Source organism: Centrocercus urophasianus, unplaced genomic scaffold (genome assembly GCF_019232065.1).
Source record: "Centrocercus urophasianus isolate 14NV4802_14NV808 unplaced genomic scaffold, USGS_Curo_1.0 seq_17, whole genome shotgun sequence".
Lineage (NCBI taxonomy): Eukaryota > Metazoa > Chordata > Aves > Galliformes > Phasianidae > Centrocercus > Centrocercus urophasianus.
Genome location: NW_024884722.1, coordinates 3149786 through 3168330, shown reverse-complemented (window position 1 = coordinate 3168330; position 18545 = coordinate 3149786). Strand labels below are relative to the sequence as shown.

The following is an 18545-nucleotide window of genomic DNA, read 5'->3' as shown; positions in this document are numbered from 1 at the left end:
GTTCACAGAGAATGGTGTGGAGTTGATGCATGAACTGACCAGAGTTAGATGTGTTCTGTGGCTCTTTGGGTGTTTTTGTCCTTCTGTAGGGATTGATATCATTGTAGCAGAGTGCTGTTGTTCTGTTGTGGAAAAACTATGAAACCAATCTATAGAACATTGCAATCTGTGTAATACTATATTAAAAGGAATGAAATTTAAAAAAAAAAAATAACCTTTACTGGATATTTATAAGCACTCTTCTCTTTGCAATGGTGAGATATGCTAGTAGAAGCAGCAGCTGCAGCTTGGGAGTATTTGTAAACAGTGTAGAGCTCACAACAGTACAAGATGCTCTGTCAGATGTTAAAAATAACACTAAAATATGTAGCTCCAAGTAACTGCATGTGTAATACTGACCTTGAAAGTAATAATGTTGCATACTGTTATAAATGTTTTTGTAGTCAACTGCTTAAAAAAAAAAAAAAAAATCCAAATTGGTTTTGTATCTTAATGCTTTCCTGAAGAAATTCTGGATAATTCTCCCAATGCTGTTAAAGATCAGAGACTTGTGAGAGCAGGGTTTTCTCCAGTTATTGACCTTGTGAGTTACCTTTTGTGCTGTAACTTCCTGGAAGCAGATACCTTGTACCCTAGCGTACAAGCAGATTCAAGACTTGAAATAGACAACTATTTTTAGGGTAAAACACTCTGTTTGAAGCTGCAGCATTAATGGTGTGTCTCGCAGCATCACTTCATGTTGATGTAATTGAAAAACTGATATGTGGAGCTGTGTTATTTCATATATTTGGTCAGGTGTGAATGTTGTTGCAGCTATCATGGGTATGGTTTTAGTGAGCTAATTAAATACTCCACTTCTTTGTTGCATAAATAGCTTGGATGTGTTTCATTTTGCTAGTGGCTAGATGCCTTTATTACCTGGTGTGTTAAGCTTCTGACGTGCTAGCAGACATGGAGAGCCTTTTATTTTGTTCCTGGAATGAAGCAACCGAAGTGCTGTATGACACTTTGTAAGTTATGGAATACCCAACATCAGTCCTTGGAGGTCATTCGTGGGGCTCAGCAGTACCAATCTTGTATTCTAACATAGATTGTATCCACTGTAATGGTTTTTTTCCTCTGCTTTTTGAACAGACCTTTTTTCTGGCTGTTTCAATGTTACTAAAGAAAGTATCTTGATTTTCAAACTTGGTCTGTGTGGACATGATTGTAGCTTATATTTAAGAACGTGCATTCATTTACATTTGTTTATATTCATTGTTGCTTGTGATTGTAAGTTTGCATACAAAACTAAAAGCTATCCGTAGGGCAGTAATGATTTAGTTCTTCTATAATGAAGACAGTTTGAAAGTAGGTTGAAAGTATCCTGATACTTGATGAGAAAACCAGAATGCAAATAGAGCTGTGAATTCTGCTAGTGTTCTGCTGAAAGAGTCCTTGGGTTCCTTCTATAACTTAAAAGCTGACAGTGCTTTTCCTTTTGAGCTAAGGAAAAAAAAACAACCAAACACACAACAACACACCTGAACAGCACCAAAAGCTGTTAATAATCAATCCTTGGTTTGGGAAATAATTTTTTTTCCTGTCACCAATGTCATTTTTTTCCCAAGTGTTCTTGGCAGTGGAAATAACCTTAAGCGTGCTGTTGAAGCTTTGCAGCTTTTCTGCTGCAGTCTCTGGGTGTTGAGCATATCTGCATGCCAGCTCACCTAGTGGTTTTAAATGCAGTAAGTCACATTTATGGTAGTTGTTCAGTTACCTTAGTGTGATGTGCTTAAAGCAACGTCACTCTTGATGGAATAATCTCTGGAGTGCCTGTTCTTGCCATTGGAATCAATGGAGTTACTGTGATTTGGTGAATTATTGTTTGTGTGCTGGCTGAAGCTCTTTTCTAGCTGAGCCGAACACTTGTTCTCATTTTGTAACTGCTTATCTAAAAACTGACAAGTCTGTATGAAATATCAAGTGGGTTGCTGAAAGCTGGTGGAGGAAGAGTCAGGATGTTGACTTGGCATAGTCCAGCTGATGAGTAATGGCTTGGTAGGGCTTGGTAACTTCACACTGCACCCACAGCTGGGGGGTCCCATTGCTGTAAGTGTGTGGGAGAGATGGATCACTTCAGCATCTTTGGATGTACGAGCTGTGGCTTTCCTGATGTCACAAATAAAAATTAGAGGAGCAAGAGTAGGAGTAATTCTTGGCAAACTGGTGCTTTTCTTTTCTCTTAGATGGCATCTTTTGAGTATACCAATGATAACATGTGGTACTTTAAACCACTTGATTAATTAATTTCATTTCCTTGACTGTAATATAAAATTACTTTTTTTTTCCCACATTTGTTCTTTTTGGGTGAAACTTGTAGATGTGTACCTTGTTTTGTGGATTTAGAAGAATGTGTGCTGTCTTCAACTACTGTTGGAGGTATCCACTAATTCTTTCCCTGCCTCTCATTAAATATACCATCAAGGCTACTATTTCTTGCAGACACAGGCTGTACAGAATGTTAGGAGTGCAACTGCTGTGATGCAGGAGCACAGGTGCTTTTCTGTATTGGCCTTAATGCCAGATCAGTGCAGGGAGATGAGGGAAGAAAAGCTAATGCATGTTTACTGGTGCTCCATTTCAGCATAGTAGTGCTGCTGGAGGGCTGGGTGGAGCTGGTTTGAGTGCCTAGTTAAAGCTGCCTCTGGGTTTTAGTAGTACAAATGGAGGAAGGCTGTCCCAGCTCCCAACACTCAGAGTTGTTTGGGGCTGGTGCTCAGTGCTTGCTGGAGATTCCCCTCCTGATGCTTTGAGGCTGGGCTGCACGGTGCAGTGTGGTCGCTGCAGGGCACTGGGGGGGATTCCTGAGTTGCACGTTCCAGGTTTTGAACTGTAGCTCACAGATCAGGGGTGAACTGTTTTCTTTCTCCTCCAATCCTGCTTACTAACTGCTGCAGGAGAGCCTGCTTTCCAGGCTCAGGTTCCAGGCAAGGTAGCTGCTGTTGTGGGCAGGCTTTGCTGCAGGAGGATGGCTCCAAAACCAACCAGGCTTGCGTTCTTCTGAGCCGCCTGAAGGAAAAAACTGAGTGTGTTTCCTAAACAAATCCAAAAATACTTAGAGCGGTCTGTAATGAATCTTGTTTTGCAGTACATCCTTAAAAGGACTGCTAGCTTGTTCCTAATATTCCTACATAGGTCTGCGTAGTTTTTTCTTTGTCGACTACTTTATCTCTCTTGTAGGTTTTTTTTTGTCCTCTGTCATTCTCTCTCATGTTGTCTGAAACGATGCCAGATCTGTTAGCCAGGCATCCCCAAGCCCTGTGGGAAAGGAGAGCGACTCTGTTTGCATTCAGGTGGTGTTTACAGGGCTGTGCCAAGCTGCAGGACAGAGCTGCCTCCAGCCCAGCGTCCTGCAGGGACCGGTTTCCTTGTCACATCACATTCATGGCACAGCTAAACCTTGCTGTGTGTGGGTTGTCAGCCCTGTAACAAGGAAGTGGGAAGCATATGGGTGGAGAAGGACTGCTGGAGGTGGGGAAAGGTCATGCCTTGTGCTCTGCTTGTGTCAGCTTAGGTTCTCTTGAAGTGTTTGGGGGAAGTGTAGCATGAGTTAGTGGCTGACTAATTCAGGTGATTACCTGCTGTGCTGGCCTCTGCTAAATGTGGCAAGCAGTGCTGTGGGATGACTGAGGGGGAAGGCCCTGCTGAGAGCTGTACAGCCTGTCCTCCTTCCCCACTATGCGTACTGCTGTGCCAGGGTACAGTGATGTAAGCATGCCACTGTCACCTGGAAAAGCAGCTCCCTGGTTTGTGCATATATATGTTCTAACTGGCTGTGTGTGTGCATGCATATCAGTGCTGTTGTTGCAGATCTGTCCATGAGTGTAAAACTTTTTGTTCCTTACTTCTTGCCAGTAAACCTCAGCTCCTGAAGTACATCTGTTTCAGTCTCTAGACTCCTTTTAAACACTCTGTGGTGTTTTACGCTGAAAATATTTGAATAAGTAATCAAGTTAAAAATACTTATTTAAATTTGCCTTGGAAACATGCGTTGTTAACTTTAAAATCATGCATGCTTCTCTGTTTTTAGGGCACAAGTGTGCAAGTGAGGGATCGGCCATCAGGGCAGCGTGGGGTTGGGGACAGCTGGCAGGTAGGAGAGGGGATGGCAGGGATCTCTTCCAACAGCTCCCACCTGTGTGTGTGCTGCTCTGCCTTGTAGCAAGGTGCTGGAAGCACAGTGTGTGGCCTGCTTGGAGATGGGAAAGCTGTTTGATTGTGTCATTACTTTTTTTCCAGCATACTGCTGTTGGCTGGCATCAGGTTTGAAATATGTGCATTTTTTGGAAGGTAGTTATTGACGTTGATGCAAGTTGCAGAGCTTGAGAAACTCAAAAAATGCACTGTATGGAAGGGTTGTGTCTCAAACTGTCATTAGCAAAATGTTCTGCTGCTGACTGTGTGCCAGTGCTGAGGAGGGAGGTCCTGGAAACAAGGAAAGAGAAGAATGAGCAGAAGGATGTGGTTAGAGGCCCTTAAAGGCTTTTCAAACAATCCCTGTTTTCTTTTTATTAATTTGTGTGAAGCTCCATATGCCCTTGTGAAGGAGTCGTTCCTCTAAGAAGAGAAAATTCCTCTCTGCCTGCAAGCTTTCGCTGCTCAAAATGATGAAATATGGCATTGCTGTGAAATCTTTGTGACCACCCAATGTGCCCTGAAGTAGTTGGAGCTGCAGAGTACAGTTCTGCTGCTTTGGTCAAACCACAGCTCCTTGCACTCAGTGCTTTGACTGAGGGACAGTAAGGCTTCAAACAGGTGTCAGAGCTGGGTTTAGGGCTGTCAGCATGCTGTTTTGTGGTGTGTGTGACCCCTTCTGTGGAGCATGGATGGGTAAATCACGTCTGTGATGTTAACACGTCACAGCTGTATCTGTAGCAGGAGGTGAGCAGCACAGGTCTCCACGTTTCTGTCTGTTGGATGTCAGTAAGGGCTCTGTCTCTACTTCTGACTCCTCAAGTGTATAATGTGGTTTAAAGTGAGGGTTAATATTCTCTGCCCTTGTTTGCAGAGGTGTATTGGAAGGAGTTGAGTTACTTTATTTGCAAGCTGTACCAGCTGGTGTTCTCCACGAAGGTACTGAGGTGAATGAACACAGCTGCTATAGGTTTTTTTCTTGGAAACTTTTACAGCAGGTGGTTTTGAGGTGGTCACTGAGGCTGTGCAGTTAAGGCAGTGTGGATTTAGGGAGGAGGGGAGCATGGTGGGGCACAGACCAGTGTCTGCAGTTTGTAGTGTCACACCACCTCTTCTGGATGTGTTTCAAAGAGAAAGTTCTTGTAAGGATCAGCTTGCTCTTGTGAATATTCAGGACAATGCCCTAGCAAGAAGTGTGGCTTGGGGATGCTGTGTGTACAGTCTTAAGGCAATTGCCTCTCTCACTTCTGACATTTTAACAGTATGAGGAATGCAGTGGGTGTCAGTGGGGAATAGTCCAACTGGCGTGGCACCGCATCAGAAAGCAGTTCAGAGAGTGCTTGTGTAAGTAATGGGGCACTTGTGCTTTATGAAAAGAAGTGAGTTAGAACATCAGTAATTACTTCTCTGATACTTCTTGAAAAGAGTGTTTTGTTGGGCTCTATGTAAATGGGTAATGAATTGGAGGCTATCCATCTGAGAGAGACCAAAACCCTTGTAGGAATGTGCCTCCTACTGGCATTAAGGACTCGTTTTGGTGTGGTGGTACAGGCTTCAAGAACTGCAGATGGTTCTCATGAGTGTTGCATGTAGGCAGCTTTGCTCCCTGGTTTTGGGGTGAGGTGGCACTTCTCAGTTCAGATTTCTGTCAGTCTGTTTTGGGAGCTGCTGCATCTTTGCTTGGGGTTCACTGCAGCCTTGGATTGCTGTGACTGGCACCTGGTGAGCTGTCAGCCATTTTCCCTGTTCAGAACAGCTGGAAAGGACTAGGTGTTTGGGGTTTGTAATGGCCACGGAGCAGGCTCTGCTGTAGTGATGCTCAGGGCATCCAGATTGCAGTATTTTGGTGCAGATGAGCACTGGACATAGGGGCACACAGCAGGTTTTCAAGAGCATGCTTCTTGTAAGGAGAGGCTCCTAATGGGCTCTGCAGGGAAAGCGCTGTGAAGCAAGCTCTGCATGGTTTGTGTGCCATGTTTATCTGAGGAGACTCCATTACAGCACTGCTAGTAATCTCATGGAACAGCTTGCCTGGATTTGTGCTAAAAAAGAGCTGCTGCCACTTTTTCTCTTTTTTCTTTTCCATATTCACTTGGCTGACTGGGTGGAAGAACAGAGGACGGCCAGACTTAGTGCTTGCGCATCACCACTCCTCCACAGCTGTCAGTGCCAGCTTGAGGTGGCATGTAGGACACGATACTGTTCTTCTGTTAAAGTGCTGCCAATCTATCACACGTTTACAACCCTCCTCCCTTTTTTTAAAAAATAAAGCCTAGAAAGCATATATGGAATGCACTATTGATGTGTGCATTGCTTAAATCTCATCAGTGAGATTAGAAACGTACTCTTTAAATGACAACTGGCACTTCTTGGCATGCCAAGTATTGTGAGTGCACTGCAAGTGCTGGCAGTACTGTGCCCAGCGCATGGTGCTGGTCTGGGTCTTTACTGCTGCTCACTTGCAGCATTGCACAGCCTCCAGTGGCTGCCTCCCAGCACTGCTTCTTGCTAAGGTTTGGCTGAGCTTGCTTGTTGCTGTAGCTTAGAACACTAACAAGTAGGGTATGCCTTGGCACTGTCTGAAGGCTGTAGATGCTGCTGTGCAGCCTGTACCTGGCAAGGCTGGCTGACTGAGGCTGCTGGGAATTGTTGGGTCTTATTATCTGTTGCTGAAAGAACATTTTGGAAATACGATGCCACACTTGACGTTCTTGTTACGGATGCGGCATGCGTTGACAGAGCTCTTACCTCTTCCTTTGGAATGGCTCAGTTCTACCTGGAAGCAGAAATGTAACAGGAGCACAGCTGTGCTGGTCATATATCCCATACCATGCTTCTGTGACATGTGTTTTAGGGAGAGTCTTGAAATTGAGCAGTGAACTTTGTGTTCTTCTTTCCCACTGCTGAAGTAGCTTTGCTCCATCAATAGCAGCTCTTTCATTGAAATAATATGACTTTTGATGAAGTGGCAGAAGTTTTGTGACTGGACTTTGCAGTTGGATTTGTTGCTTGTGATTACCCTTGAATAATTTAACATTCAGCTGTAGAGGCTTTATCGAATTAGTTCTACCTATTGAGACACATCTTGCCCTGGTTATCCATTTTCCCTCTGCACCCTTTCCTCAAATCTTTCTAATCTCTGAATTAGAGGATGATAGACTTCCAAAAATATTCATCTGCTTTTTTGTCTGTTCAAACTTCAGTCCTGAGCATAAGTGAGAGGACAAGGGGGAATGGTTTTAAACTGAGACGGGAGGTTTAGGTTGGATATTAGGAGGAAGTTTTTCAGCCAGAGGGTGGTGAGGCACTGGCACAGGTTGCCCAAGGAGGCTGTGGATGCCCCATCCCTGCAGGCATTCAAGGCCAGGCTGGATGTGGCTCTGGGCAGCCTGGGCTGCTGGTTGGCGACCTGCACACAGCAGGGGTTGGAACTGGATGAGCATTGTGCTCCTTTCAACCCAGGCCATTCTGTGATTCTTTTATTAAAAATGGCTTTAAGGTTACTTTTCTGTTTCTTCAGTCTGTGCTTTGTAAGAAAGCAATGTGAGCTGTCTAAAATAAGATGCCTTTGACTGTAATGTGTTGAATTGGAACCACTGTTGTTAAATATAACACCGCCACACCTTGATGTTGTATCCTGCTAATTGCAGCTGAGGAATGTGTTCTGCATGAATGGTTATGATGTGAAGTGTGGTCCAGCAGTTAGGATCCTGGGGACTCCAGAAGACGGTAGGGATTTTTCACCTGTCTCACTTCAGAAACCTAAGCCACACAGAGCTGATGCACTATGTGTGTGGTTTCTCTTTATTATTAATTAGTAAAGAAAGTAAAGATAACTGAATGGTAAGTAGGTCCAGTCAGTAGCAGAGAGAGTGAGCTGAAGAGAAATTGTGTCCTGTATCCTCTTTCAGCACTGTTCTAAACCATACTTGGACAGTGCTTTAGTGATTCTATTTCTTAAGTCTGGTCATGTGTTTTGAAGAAGGAAAAGTACAGTAGAGGAATCTCTGCAGTATCAATGAATGAACTTCCTTCAGTACAGTTCAACAAATAAGTGGGTATGTTATGCTGGGTGTTTCCTAGCAGAAGGGTCCTTAGCACTTCTTGGTAGCTGGATTTCAGTCTGCCGCACCTTCCAGCTATTTTGGGTAGTGGAAATAGTCCAGGAGGTGAGGTAAGTGTGAGTGTGTTTCTTTTCTTGTTTAAAAAAATAAAGTCACCTGAATGTTTGCTGGTATGCAATGATCTTCACATTAGATATATATTGAGAAGCCACATAAGGTAGCTTGCTCTACAGTGGTCTAATTGCTATCTAGAATGAATAATATTCTTTTCTTCAGGAGTTGTAGAAGGTGACTTAGCTGCTGTTGAGGCCTACAAGTCATCAGGAGGAGATATTGCCCGCCAGCTCAGTGCTGATGAAGTACGCCTGCTGAATCGCCCGTCTGCTTTTGATGTGGGGTACACACTTGTACATCTGGCAATCCGCTTCCAGAGACAAGACATGCTAGCAATTCTGCTTACAGAGGTGAGCTGCTTGGGCTGTTGCACAGACTGCATAGGAACCTTATGTAACTGTGCCATTGTTTGCAGCCAGTGACATGTAACTTCATTTGCTGGTTGACACTGTTGTTAGAATATATGAATCGCTGCATTTCTTCTGTTGTTGCTTCTCCCTGTGAGGTGAGTTTGCTGTAAGGCTGTATGTGTGTGGTGGTCCTGAGGATGTAGAGGTTCTCCTATTAAATCGTGCAGTCCTGGCAAAAGTTCTGACCTCACTGGTGGTGGAAGTGAGCTATTGTGGGGCTTCCTGTGCTTTGGGTGGGGGAGAGGAAATGTCCTGAGGGCAGAACAGTGAGCTCAATGACAGCTTAATTTTTCAGAGTTTTGTTAACAGATACATCTACCTGGCAATGATTTGCCCTTTTCTTTCTTTCCTGAGATTCTTGGGAGCTTCTAGGAGAAAAGCAAATTCCTTGCTTTGCAGTATGGTGACATTTTCCCACTCTTCCCCAGTGCGTAGGCTCATTGGGTCCTCTGTCCCCTTGCTCTTGAACATTCCATTTTCTTCAGTGTTTTTGTGTGGAGCACCTCACTTCTGGTAATCCTTCCCTCTTAGAAGGCCCACATCTTTATCTTTTTTGTCATCTCAGACTTGTTTTCTTGCCTGATGAGAGCAGTTTTTATTCTGTCTCTGCCTCTAGTCTGCCTGCCTCCCTAATTTGGTGCTTACTGCAATTTTGAAGCATGCATTCTTGAGAAGAGTGCCCTGCTGAGAAGAAGCTCAGGAGACTGATGGAATGCATAGGGTTGAGTAATTAAACAGTAAATAAAGCAAGACAAATGGGACAGAAGTCTTGAAAAGCGTGCATGCTTCTATATGGCTAATATCAGTGCTTTCTGTGTGGCTCACAGAGTTATCTGTGTGAATGGAGTTAAACTTTTTCTTTCAAAAGCTGACTTGTTGAAATGCTGCCTGTTTGTTTTTGTTTCACCTGCTAGAAATATTTATTCAACATGGCATTTGTGGAAGTATTTAATAGTGTTTGAGCTACACTGTATGCCCTCTTTTGCTAAGGTGTTAACAGGTGCAAATGTCTTACAAAGCTTTGTTTACATACCCAGTCATCCCGATGTTGCTTGCCATGCATCACTGAATGAGCTCCTTCTGCTACCAATTGAATGCAGAGGCATTTAGGTGTCTTGCCTTAATAGCTTTTGGGAAATTTCTCCCTAGGAAACTGTTGTGTGGTGGTAGTGAAGTTTAATGCAAAGTGTAGGCTGGGCTCATGTATCAGTTTTGAGGTGTCTTTCTCTCTGTTACATTTTTGCCTCCATTTTCCTGCTGGAAACGGTTGTCTGTTAATTCATTTCTGTGATTCAAAGCGAATTTTAACCAGGCTTGTTATCAGCTTCATGCTAAATTGGAGATAATTCACGGTATGTGACTGTGTGTTGCATCTTTCAGAGCATCAATACTTAGCTTTCATTGCATCACCTCCTAATAAAATACTTTCCTCCGATGGTTATCACTCTGAAGTCTCACTACTTAACTAGAAACAACACTGAGGGCATAGCTGCTTTATGTTGCAGGTGTCACAACATGCAGCAAAGTGCATTCCTGCCATGGTGTGTCCAGAGGTCACGGAACAAATCCGTCGTGAGATTGCTGCATCTCTTCATCAGCGGAAAGGAGACTTTGCTTGCTATTTTCTGACTGACCTTGTCACGTTCACGTTACCTGCAGGTAGTTCTACAGCTCTTATTGCTGCTTCATTTTCTTTTTTTTTTTTTCTTTCTGGTTGTTTGTTGTCTCCTAGTCGAGAACTGCTTGTTTGGGATCTATATGTTGACTTCTTGAGAGCAGTAGTGTCCAACAAAAGTAAAGCCTACTTGTGTTTTTTATTTTTTTAACAATTTAGGTTAGACCAAGTAGTTGAGTTTGCAAACTAATTCTTGGTTTTGCACACTTGGGTGTATGCATCAGCCTTGTGAAGTGAGTGTGTGGTCCTCTTCAGACATGAGGAAATGGATGAAAAGTCAAGTCGTGTAAGGAAAGGCTGTGCCAAGATCAGGGCTCGGATATTTCTGGACTCTCACGTGATGTGTCTCATAGCTAAGGCAGTTTCCAGTCCTTTCCTTTAAGACCCTTTTAGATTTGTACCTGTTTATAGCAGTAGTGCTTAATGAGTAATGTTTAGAGGTGCGCTGCAGTCAAGATGTTGTCATTCAGCTGCCTGCCTCTTAACAAAAGGATCTATGAGAGGACTTCTATTACAGGAAGCAGTTACTGAAGATTGGAAGTACTACAAAACATAAGAAAATGCGTAGATGGAAACTGTACTAATCTTTAGAAAGCAGCAGCATTGTAAGAATGCTGCTTAGAACAACCTGGTTGAGTGTTTCCGCATCTCTTCTTCCAAGAGTCTGTAGATGTGACAATTATTTTTTTCAGAGGAGGCATTAGGGATGGTAGGATAAAGGCAGTATATTCTCCTGAATAACAGCTGGTAGAGTCTCTTCCTAAGGTAGTAAGTGATTTTTATGTTGTCTTCCCTTTTCTCCAGATATTGAAGACCTACCGCCCACAGTCCAAGAAAAGCTATTTGATGAAGTACTTGATAGAGATGTTCAGAAAGGTAAAGTCTCCTGACTGGTCTCTCTCCCTGTCATTAAGGAATATTCATCTCAATAAATACGTTTTAAAAAGTAGATCTGTGTGCATATGTTGCTTTGTTGCCTGAAGTTCTGTTCTGTGTTAATATCCACTCTGAAATTTTGTTTCATATTTCCATTCTGTCCAAGAGGCAGGGTAGGAATGAAGTCTTAGAAGTTATGTTCATAATGCATCTTCTGCATTAAAGTTTTCTGGGTGTTTTTAAAGCTTTACAGCTAAAGCTTTAAGCTCTTCACAGAAAACCTAGCAATTTTTCTGCTTCAGCAGTGATCCTAAAGCAATTGACGTGATGTTTCTTTAAGGCTTGTGTACATTTTTCTTTCTTGACAGTATATATAGCCCAAGGAAGCAAGTGCCTTTAGCTGCTGTACTTCACCTGTCTTTGTAGTATGACAAAAATACAGCTTTGTTCATGTAAATAGATAGAGATTATACTATTAACATGCTGTCCAGTTTGAGACTTCAAATTCGGTTTCAAGACCCCCTCTTGTTACAGAGCTCGAAGAGGAATCTCCTATTATCAACTGGTCACTGGAATTGGGTACACGCTTGGACAGCAGATTATATGCACTTTGGAATCGGACTGCAGGGGACTGCCTGCTCGATTCAGTCCTGCAAGCCACTTGGGGCATTTATGACAAGGATTCAGTGCTGCGGAAAGCCCTTCACGACAGTTTACATGACTGCTCACATTGGTAAGTTAGTTCCTGTGCCACCCTTACAGATAGCTTTTCACAGCTGTATTTAAAAAACCAACAAAGCAAAACCAATCAACATAAACGCAACTGTGTGGATCCAGAGTGTTGAGTCAGTGTGATTCCCGTGGTGATCTGTTCTAGCTTCTTTTAAATGCAAAGCACTGGGAAGTTGGGCATCCTGACGGCAGTGATTGCGATCTTCACCCAGCAGCACATAAAACAAAGTGAAATACTTGGTGCTGTGTGCTTGTCAGCATGTTCTGACCACAGTTAAAACTGGAATTTCTGTGTACGTGCAGCGTAAATTGTGCATGTGCTCCATCTCCCTGCTGTTGGGAAATAGTTTGCAGAAAATTATGTTGAAAAATAGCCTTTGATTCCTATATACACCTCTCAGTATTTTCATTCTATCTGCTTAGTTGCAGCTTTACTTGGTACTGCTTTTTGTTCCTGTGCTGTCTGCTAAAGCAATGGCAGTAAAGCACTGTGGTGACACTTAGCTAGTGCTGTCACTTGGCTGTAGAAGTGATTTATCTTCCTGAGTTAACTTTTGCTGTTTTACACTGGCAGCCTTCTTTAATCCAGTACTGTATTTTGCCACTGTTGGAAGGGAAATATTTGCAGTCAGAGCCTGGCTGGTCTGTGCCAGCTCAAGTGTGCAGTGGGACTAAAGCAGGGCATTGATAAAGGCTAATATAAGACACAGGAGATTAGATTTCATATGTTCTTGTCATCGAGGACAAGAGAAGCTCTGTCAGCTGGCATGGTAGGGAGGAAGCCTGTCCCCTTTCTCAGGAAGGCAACAAAGGCTGCTTTCGGGGGTACCTCTAAGAAAATTTTGTGATTGCTGCTCCCAGCTACTTGCTGTTTTGACTTGAAACTTAGAGAATTAGTATCTAGAGCTGGATTCAGTCATGTGGTGCTTCTCAAGCTGTTTTCCTGGGATCCTGTCTCCCAAAGAGCTCTGTCACTACTTGAGAATTGTTTATAGTGGAATATGCATCTCAACCACGCAGGAATGTCCCTGGCATCACAGGCAGTTCCACTAAGGCCAGAACAGCAACTTATGATAGATCAGGTTATGTTCTTTATGGTAACAAGACAAAGCATGGTATCTAAACACACGCTGCAGATGATTGAGTTTTAAACCAGTCTTTCAAACTGTAAGTGCTGACTTCTGTTGACTGTTGTGTCAAACAAAATGCTCGTTATTTAGAATATGTTAAGTCTGGTTAATCTTCTTAGTTCATGTTCTGTGCAGAAGCTGTATTCTCCTCTGCATTTACTTAATAGTGCTTTCAGTGAGGACCATATAAACCAGATTAAAATATAATACAAGCCCCCCCATCGTTGTTTAAATGCTGTTGCCTGCCTTCAGTCTATGTAATCTTATTTGCTGGTTGGTTGCTAAAAAAAATTAGCACTGGTTCTAAGACAAACCTCTGCAGAACGACATCCTTAATAGGACATGGTCTGCCTCTGGGTGGAAGTTCTTGAAGAGTCAACTGGCATTTTTGTGGTGATAATACATCAGGCTTGAGCCATAATTCCTTTCAAAAAATCCAGATGGAGGTTGTGAGAACTCACAGTGAAATTCTACTGCGCCAGAATCATTCTGCACATCCTATACATGCTGCATGGGTTGAGTGGGAAGATGCTATTAACTCCAAACTTCTTGGGCTGGACATGTAGCACTTAGGAAGGGATGCTGCTGTCTCTGGCTTTAATGGTGGTTGCTGAAGGAATAGGCTCCTAACTGCAATCACGAGTCTCAACAATAATACCTTGTTATCTACTGGAATTGCTCTCTAAAATCTTCACAAAGGTACTTAAAAACAAATTTAGTTCAGTCAGAACATCGAAGCGTTTGTTATTTTGTTACGTTTGTTCAAATGCTGAACAAGGAAGTGTGTGGTTGAGACAGTCTGGTGCTCAGAAACAGCTTGACAGTGAAGTTCCCAGAGTTGTCCTTCACTGACATCTAAACACCTTCACTTTTTTTTTCAGTTTACTCAGACAGATACTTTGATTTCTCCCTCTTTGTATTCCATTGCTAGCTTTAGGTGGAGAATGTAAGTTGGCTTACAGATATATTCATTCCTCTTGTGTTAACTTGAACAAAATCAAGATCTTGAGGCCTTGCTGCAGGGTTATCAGAAGAGCCTTCTGTGGGGTGATGTCTCTGAACACATGGCTAACCCCAAGAAGCTGCTCTAGGAAAACTTTCACAGTATTTCATAGTTTGTGTGTTGACTTTTGTTTGCTGTTAAGCAGCACAATAGGATCAAACTTCTCTCAGGTTCTCTTAGGTAAAAAGTTTCAGAAGTAGGTATGTGCTGCTGAATATGTAAGACAATTTTCTTTGTGATGATTAAGAAAGAGAAAACGCTGAGAGTAAACTAGCATATAAAATGCAAGTTTTTAACAGAAGTTAAAGCTGTAGGACTTTAAATAAATAAATATAGGATCAATTGTATTTTCTGGTACTTGATGCTTTTAATTCCGTGCAGTTTTACACCTTTTCCATGTATCATTACCTTACTTTCTGGATCAGAAGCTGACATCAAACAGACTGGTTAGGAGGCAGAATCTGCTTTAAGATGATATATTTTGGTGTTCATTGGCACATGGCGTGGCAAAGGAAGAAAATATCTGTGTTGCTTGCATGAGAAGCATGGGTAACTTCCCTTACATGAAATGGAATGTCTTGGTTTTGTTTGCTGCAGATCAACACTTAAAAACAGTTAAGGCTAAATATGACTTCATAAAAACTATTATAAATGTATCAAATGAGCGAGGAGCCTCTTAGGAGCTTGTATCTACTATGGTGTGTTTGCTGTAGGTATGTGATCCCCAGTGATTTCTTAAATGAGGGTTAGCAAAATGCAGTCTCACACAGATCTAAATAGATATCTATTGTCCTTACGCTCTTTTTTCCTCTCCCATTCCTTACAGATTTGGGTTAATGGAGTACAAGGGCTGGTACTGCTACCAGGCATGCAGTGACCTTTACCTTTTTCTCTCTCTCTCTTTCCCTTCTCCCTTACCCCCAATTTTTTTAGGTTCTACACGCGCTGGAAAGACTGGGAATCGTGGTATTCCCAAAGCTTTGGTTTACATTTCTCATTGCGAGAGGAGCAGTGGCAGGAAGATTGGGCATTCATACTCTCTCTTGCAAGCCAGGTAAGAGAAATTCTTCATTAATTTGCTGCTTGAAAGGGCATGTTGATCTTTCTGAAAAGAAATTTCCACAACTCAGACTGTTCTTGAGGAATGAGATTTTTCTGTTGCAAAGACAAACATTCCTCTTAAGCCAGCAATATTAAATGATTACTGAGGAATAATTGCCAGGCTCTTCCTGGCCAGTGAATGTAAAAATGTAATTGTTGAGCTTGCCTTTGAACAGTATGGCGTGGAAAAAGCCTGGTTCCATTGGTGTTCAAGCACAGTCTGTAGAGTAAACTGATTTGTGATCACACACCTAGAATGTACCCCCACATCTCTGAGTTACACTGGTGAAACTTTGGCACACTGATACTTTGCAGCTCCCCTGCAAAATGAGATTTACATTTCAGTACGCTTCCAACCACAGGAACATTCTTAGCTCCCCTTTTGAATGGTACACATGATATTTGTAGGTGTTTTCCTGCCGTTTGATTTGGATGTGCTCTTTTCCTGTCATCAGAAGATACTTACCTTCAGCTTTCTCCAGATGAGCAAATTATTTTAGACTAAATATTTTGCAGTACTTCGTGGCTAACTGAAGGATGAGATGTGTTATTTGGAAGATAGGAGGAAGAATTATTACAGATTAAGTTCCTTTGCACGCTGAAGTGGTTCTGCTTATCTCCATCTGATATGTACTAGTCTTACACTCTTCCATTTTTTTTCTAGATAACCCTTACAAGCATTTTCTGTCTCCTTTTGGAGAATAATTTTCAAATTCCAAAGCAGAGAGAATAAGTTGTTTCTCAAACACTGCCTGTATTGTCTTTGTTTCAGCCTGGAGCAAGTTTGGAGCAGACACACATTTTTGTACTTGCACATATTCTTAGAAGACCAATCATAGTTTATGGAGTAAAATATTATAAGAGTTTCCGAGGAGAAACGTTAGGATACACCCGCTTCCAAGGTAAGCCTGTATTTTTTCAAATTCAGTATTAACTAATGCTCAGCTGTAAGTCGTAGGGGAAACTGAAAGAATGACTCCAGCCACTGGATGGGAGGGGGAGTTGCATTGTAGGCAAACTCTTCTGCTGTTAAAAAGAACAGAACAAACCACTCAAAACTTCCAGTTCTTCAGTGTATGGTGGGCATGCTGCCTATAACCACAGTTTCAAAAGAAAACATTTTTGCCTCCATTCAGTGTGCTCTTAGCCTGTAATTTGTCTGAAACGAACTGAAAGTCGTGTGGTTCATCCTGCTGTAAGACACAAGCTTAAAATTCTGCCTGTCTGTGCTATTAGTGGCTATGAATGTTCATTTTAAATGAAATGGTGCTTAGCATTTCCTGGAGGAGACTCCACAGCGTGCTTCATAAACGTGGTGGAAAGGTGGGCTGAAGGTGTTTGCGTTGTTTGTATTGGCCTGGTTTCCCAGCAGAGTAGCAGTGGGATTTGCTTCTGCAGCACGGAGTGGTGTGCCTTGTTCTGCAGCACTGCAGCAGGTGAATTGAAGCAGCCCTCACAAAAGTGAAGAGGAATTACCCTCGAAGCCAGTGTGTAAAGGAAGATGCAGAAATGTAAAGCAGGGAGGAGAATGATAAATTGGAGGATTTTTAGTACTTAAAGAAGTGGCTGCTTGCTTGAATGCGTGCCACAGAAGCTGGAAAAGGAGTTCTCTTCACATGGACTCTGCTGGCACTCTGTTGTGTGAGGTATAAGATTAGGTAACTTGGTTACACATGAGTACAAAATGTTGGTCAACAGATAAGGCCAATCATTTTCTGCAAAAGGAGATTCCATGATAAAGCTGAAAGGCAGTTCTTACATTCTGTGATGCTGTGAGGTGTTAATGACTGAAACGTGGGTGTGATGTAAATACTGGCCTGCTTCTGTACTGTGGCTTTGGCTATCTGGGTTGGATTCTTGCTGCTTTTGCACTCTAGGCAAACAGCCTAGCCATCTTCAAGATAAATGTCATGGTGCTATATTGCCTCGGTGTGTGTAGATTCCTTAAGAACCATATTCTATTTTAGAAGTCAAGTGTTTTTGGGTGACTCACCAACATATTAGATGGTAACACTTCAGCATTTCCCTATTTGCAGGATTAAAAACGTAAGAGGGGATTGGAAGCATCTGTACATGCTCAGCAGTAAACATAACAGATGTGAAAAGAAGTGCTCAGTCCTGCAGCTGTGTGACTGGCAGGGTGTTAAGGCATTCCTTTGGTTCATCTCCCTTGCTCATGTGTCTCTGCCTGACTCCTACCCAGCACTGTCTATACCTGCACGTGTTGTTTGGTTGTTTAGAGCCTCGTAGAGAACTTCCTGAACCAGATCTAGAGCCTCTTTGTAAGCAAAAATGAAGGTGGCCAGTCCGTACTGAAGAAGAGTTGCAGTGAAGTTACTGTGTAACCCGCTGTAACTGCTTACAGTCTTCAGAGAATTGTGGAAGCTGTGTGGCTTGCACGTTTTGGGCAGTGACAAAACATCTTGCACGAGGAGTAGGGAAGTAGAGAGCTTAAAATCTGTTACTCTTTGTAGCTTTGTTTCATTTCAGGTGATGGAAGTACAGGCTGGGAAAGAACAGTCAGTCATACATGGACACCTTCCTCTGGGGTTTTAGTTGCTTCTGACTTAAAGGCTGAGTGGTTGCCAAATGTTTTCATTTTGTAATTGGGCATTAAGGCAAGCAAGTGTAAGGCCTGAACACACTGAAATGTTTTTGCTCAGTGAACCAGGAGGTACCCAGGTGCATGGGCAGCCTCTTGCTAAGTGTGTGCTTCCAGGAATGCAGGCAGATGTTGATGAGCAGTGCTGTGCTTGCTGTGAGCTGCACCAGGGATGCTCAGCAGGTGAACTCAGGACTCCTGTGTCAAATTACCTGCAGTCACTTCTCACCCTGTCCAGCTGCATTTTTGTAGTTAATGTCTGCTAATTAAATGCCAGCAGCACAGCTGAAACCCAGTGGCTGTTCAGCCCTTGCATGCAGAGCAGTGGGCCAGCAAGATGTGTCTCCCGTGAGCGGTACAAGACTCTGCTGTGCCTGTGAGCTCTGCTTGGCACGTGCTCCTGTCTCAGAAGCTTTGAGGCATGCTCAGAGTTCTGACTCAATGTACAGCCCTTGTCTGTTTAAGATCACTTTAACCGAAAAAAAGAAAGAGTTCTGTGGCTTACAGTAGAGGTGGAAAAGACTTCTTTAAATGCTTTTCTTAACAGCATGTTTGTAGCACGCTGGACACTGATCTAAACTTCCTATCCAGCCCCTAACCCTCCTTGGTGATCAGACTTCTTCTCCAGGAATTGCTTGTTCTGACCTGGCAACCTTGCTGTG

At 42.8% G+C, this 18545-nt stretch overlaps 1 protein-coding gene across 2 annotated transcripts in view; it reads left to right on the top strand.

The window, feature by feature from the left end:
• The window catches only part of ZRANB1 (zinc finger RANBP2-type containing 1), a 35721-nt gene that overhangs the window by 12554 nt on the left and 4622 nt on the right, over positions 1-18545 (top strand). For both annotated transcript variants that reach the window (XM_042818011.1, XM_042818012.1), the window contains exons 4-9: positions 8517-8704; positions 10270-10423; positions 11244-11315; positions 11850-12048; positions 15114-15234; positions 16054-16183. In XM_042818011.1, the coding sequence (XP_042673945.1) occupies positions 8517-8704; positions 10270-10423; positions 11244-11315; positions 11850-12048; positions 15114-15234; positions 16054-16183 (864 nt within the window). The remainder of the gene's footprint in view (positions 1-8516; positions 8705-10269; positions 10424-11243; positions 11316-11849; positions 12049-15113; positions 15235-16053; positions 16184-18545) is intronic.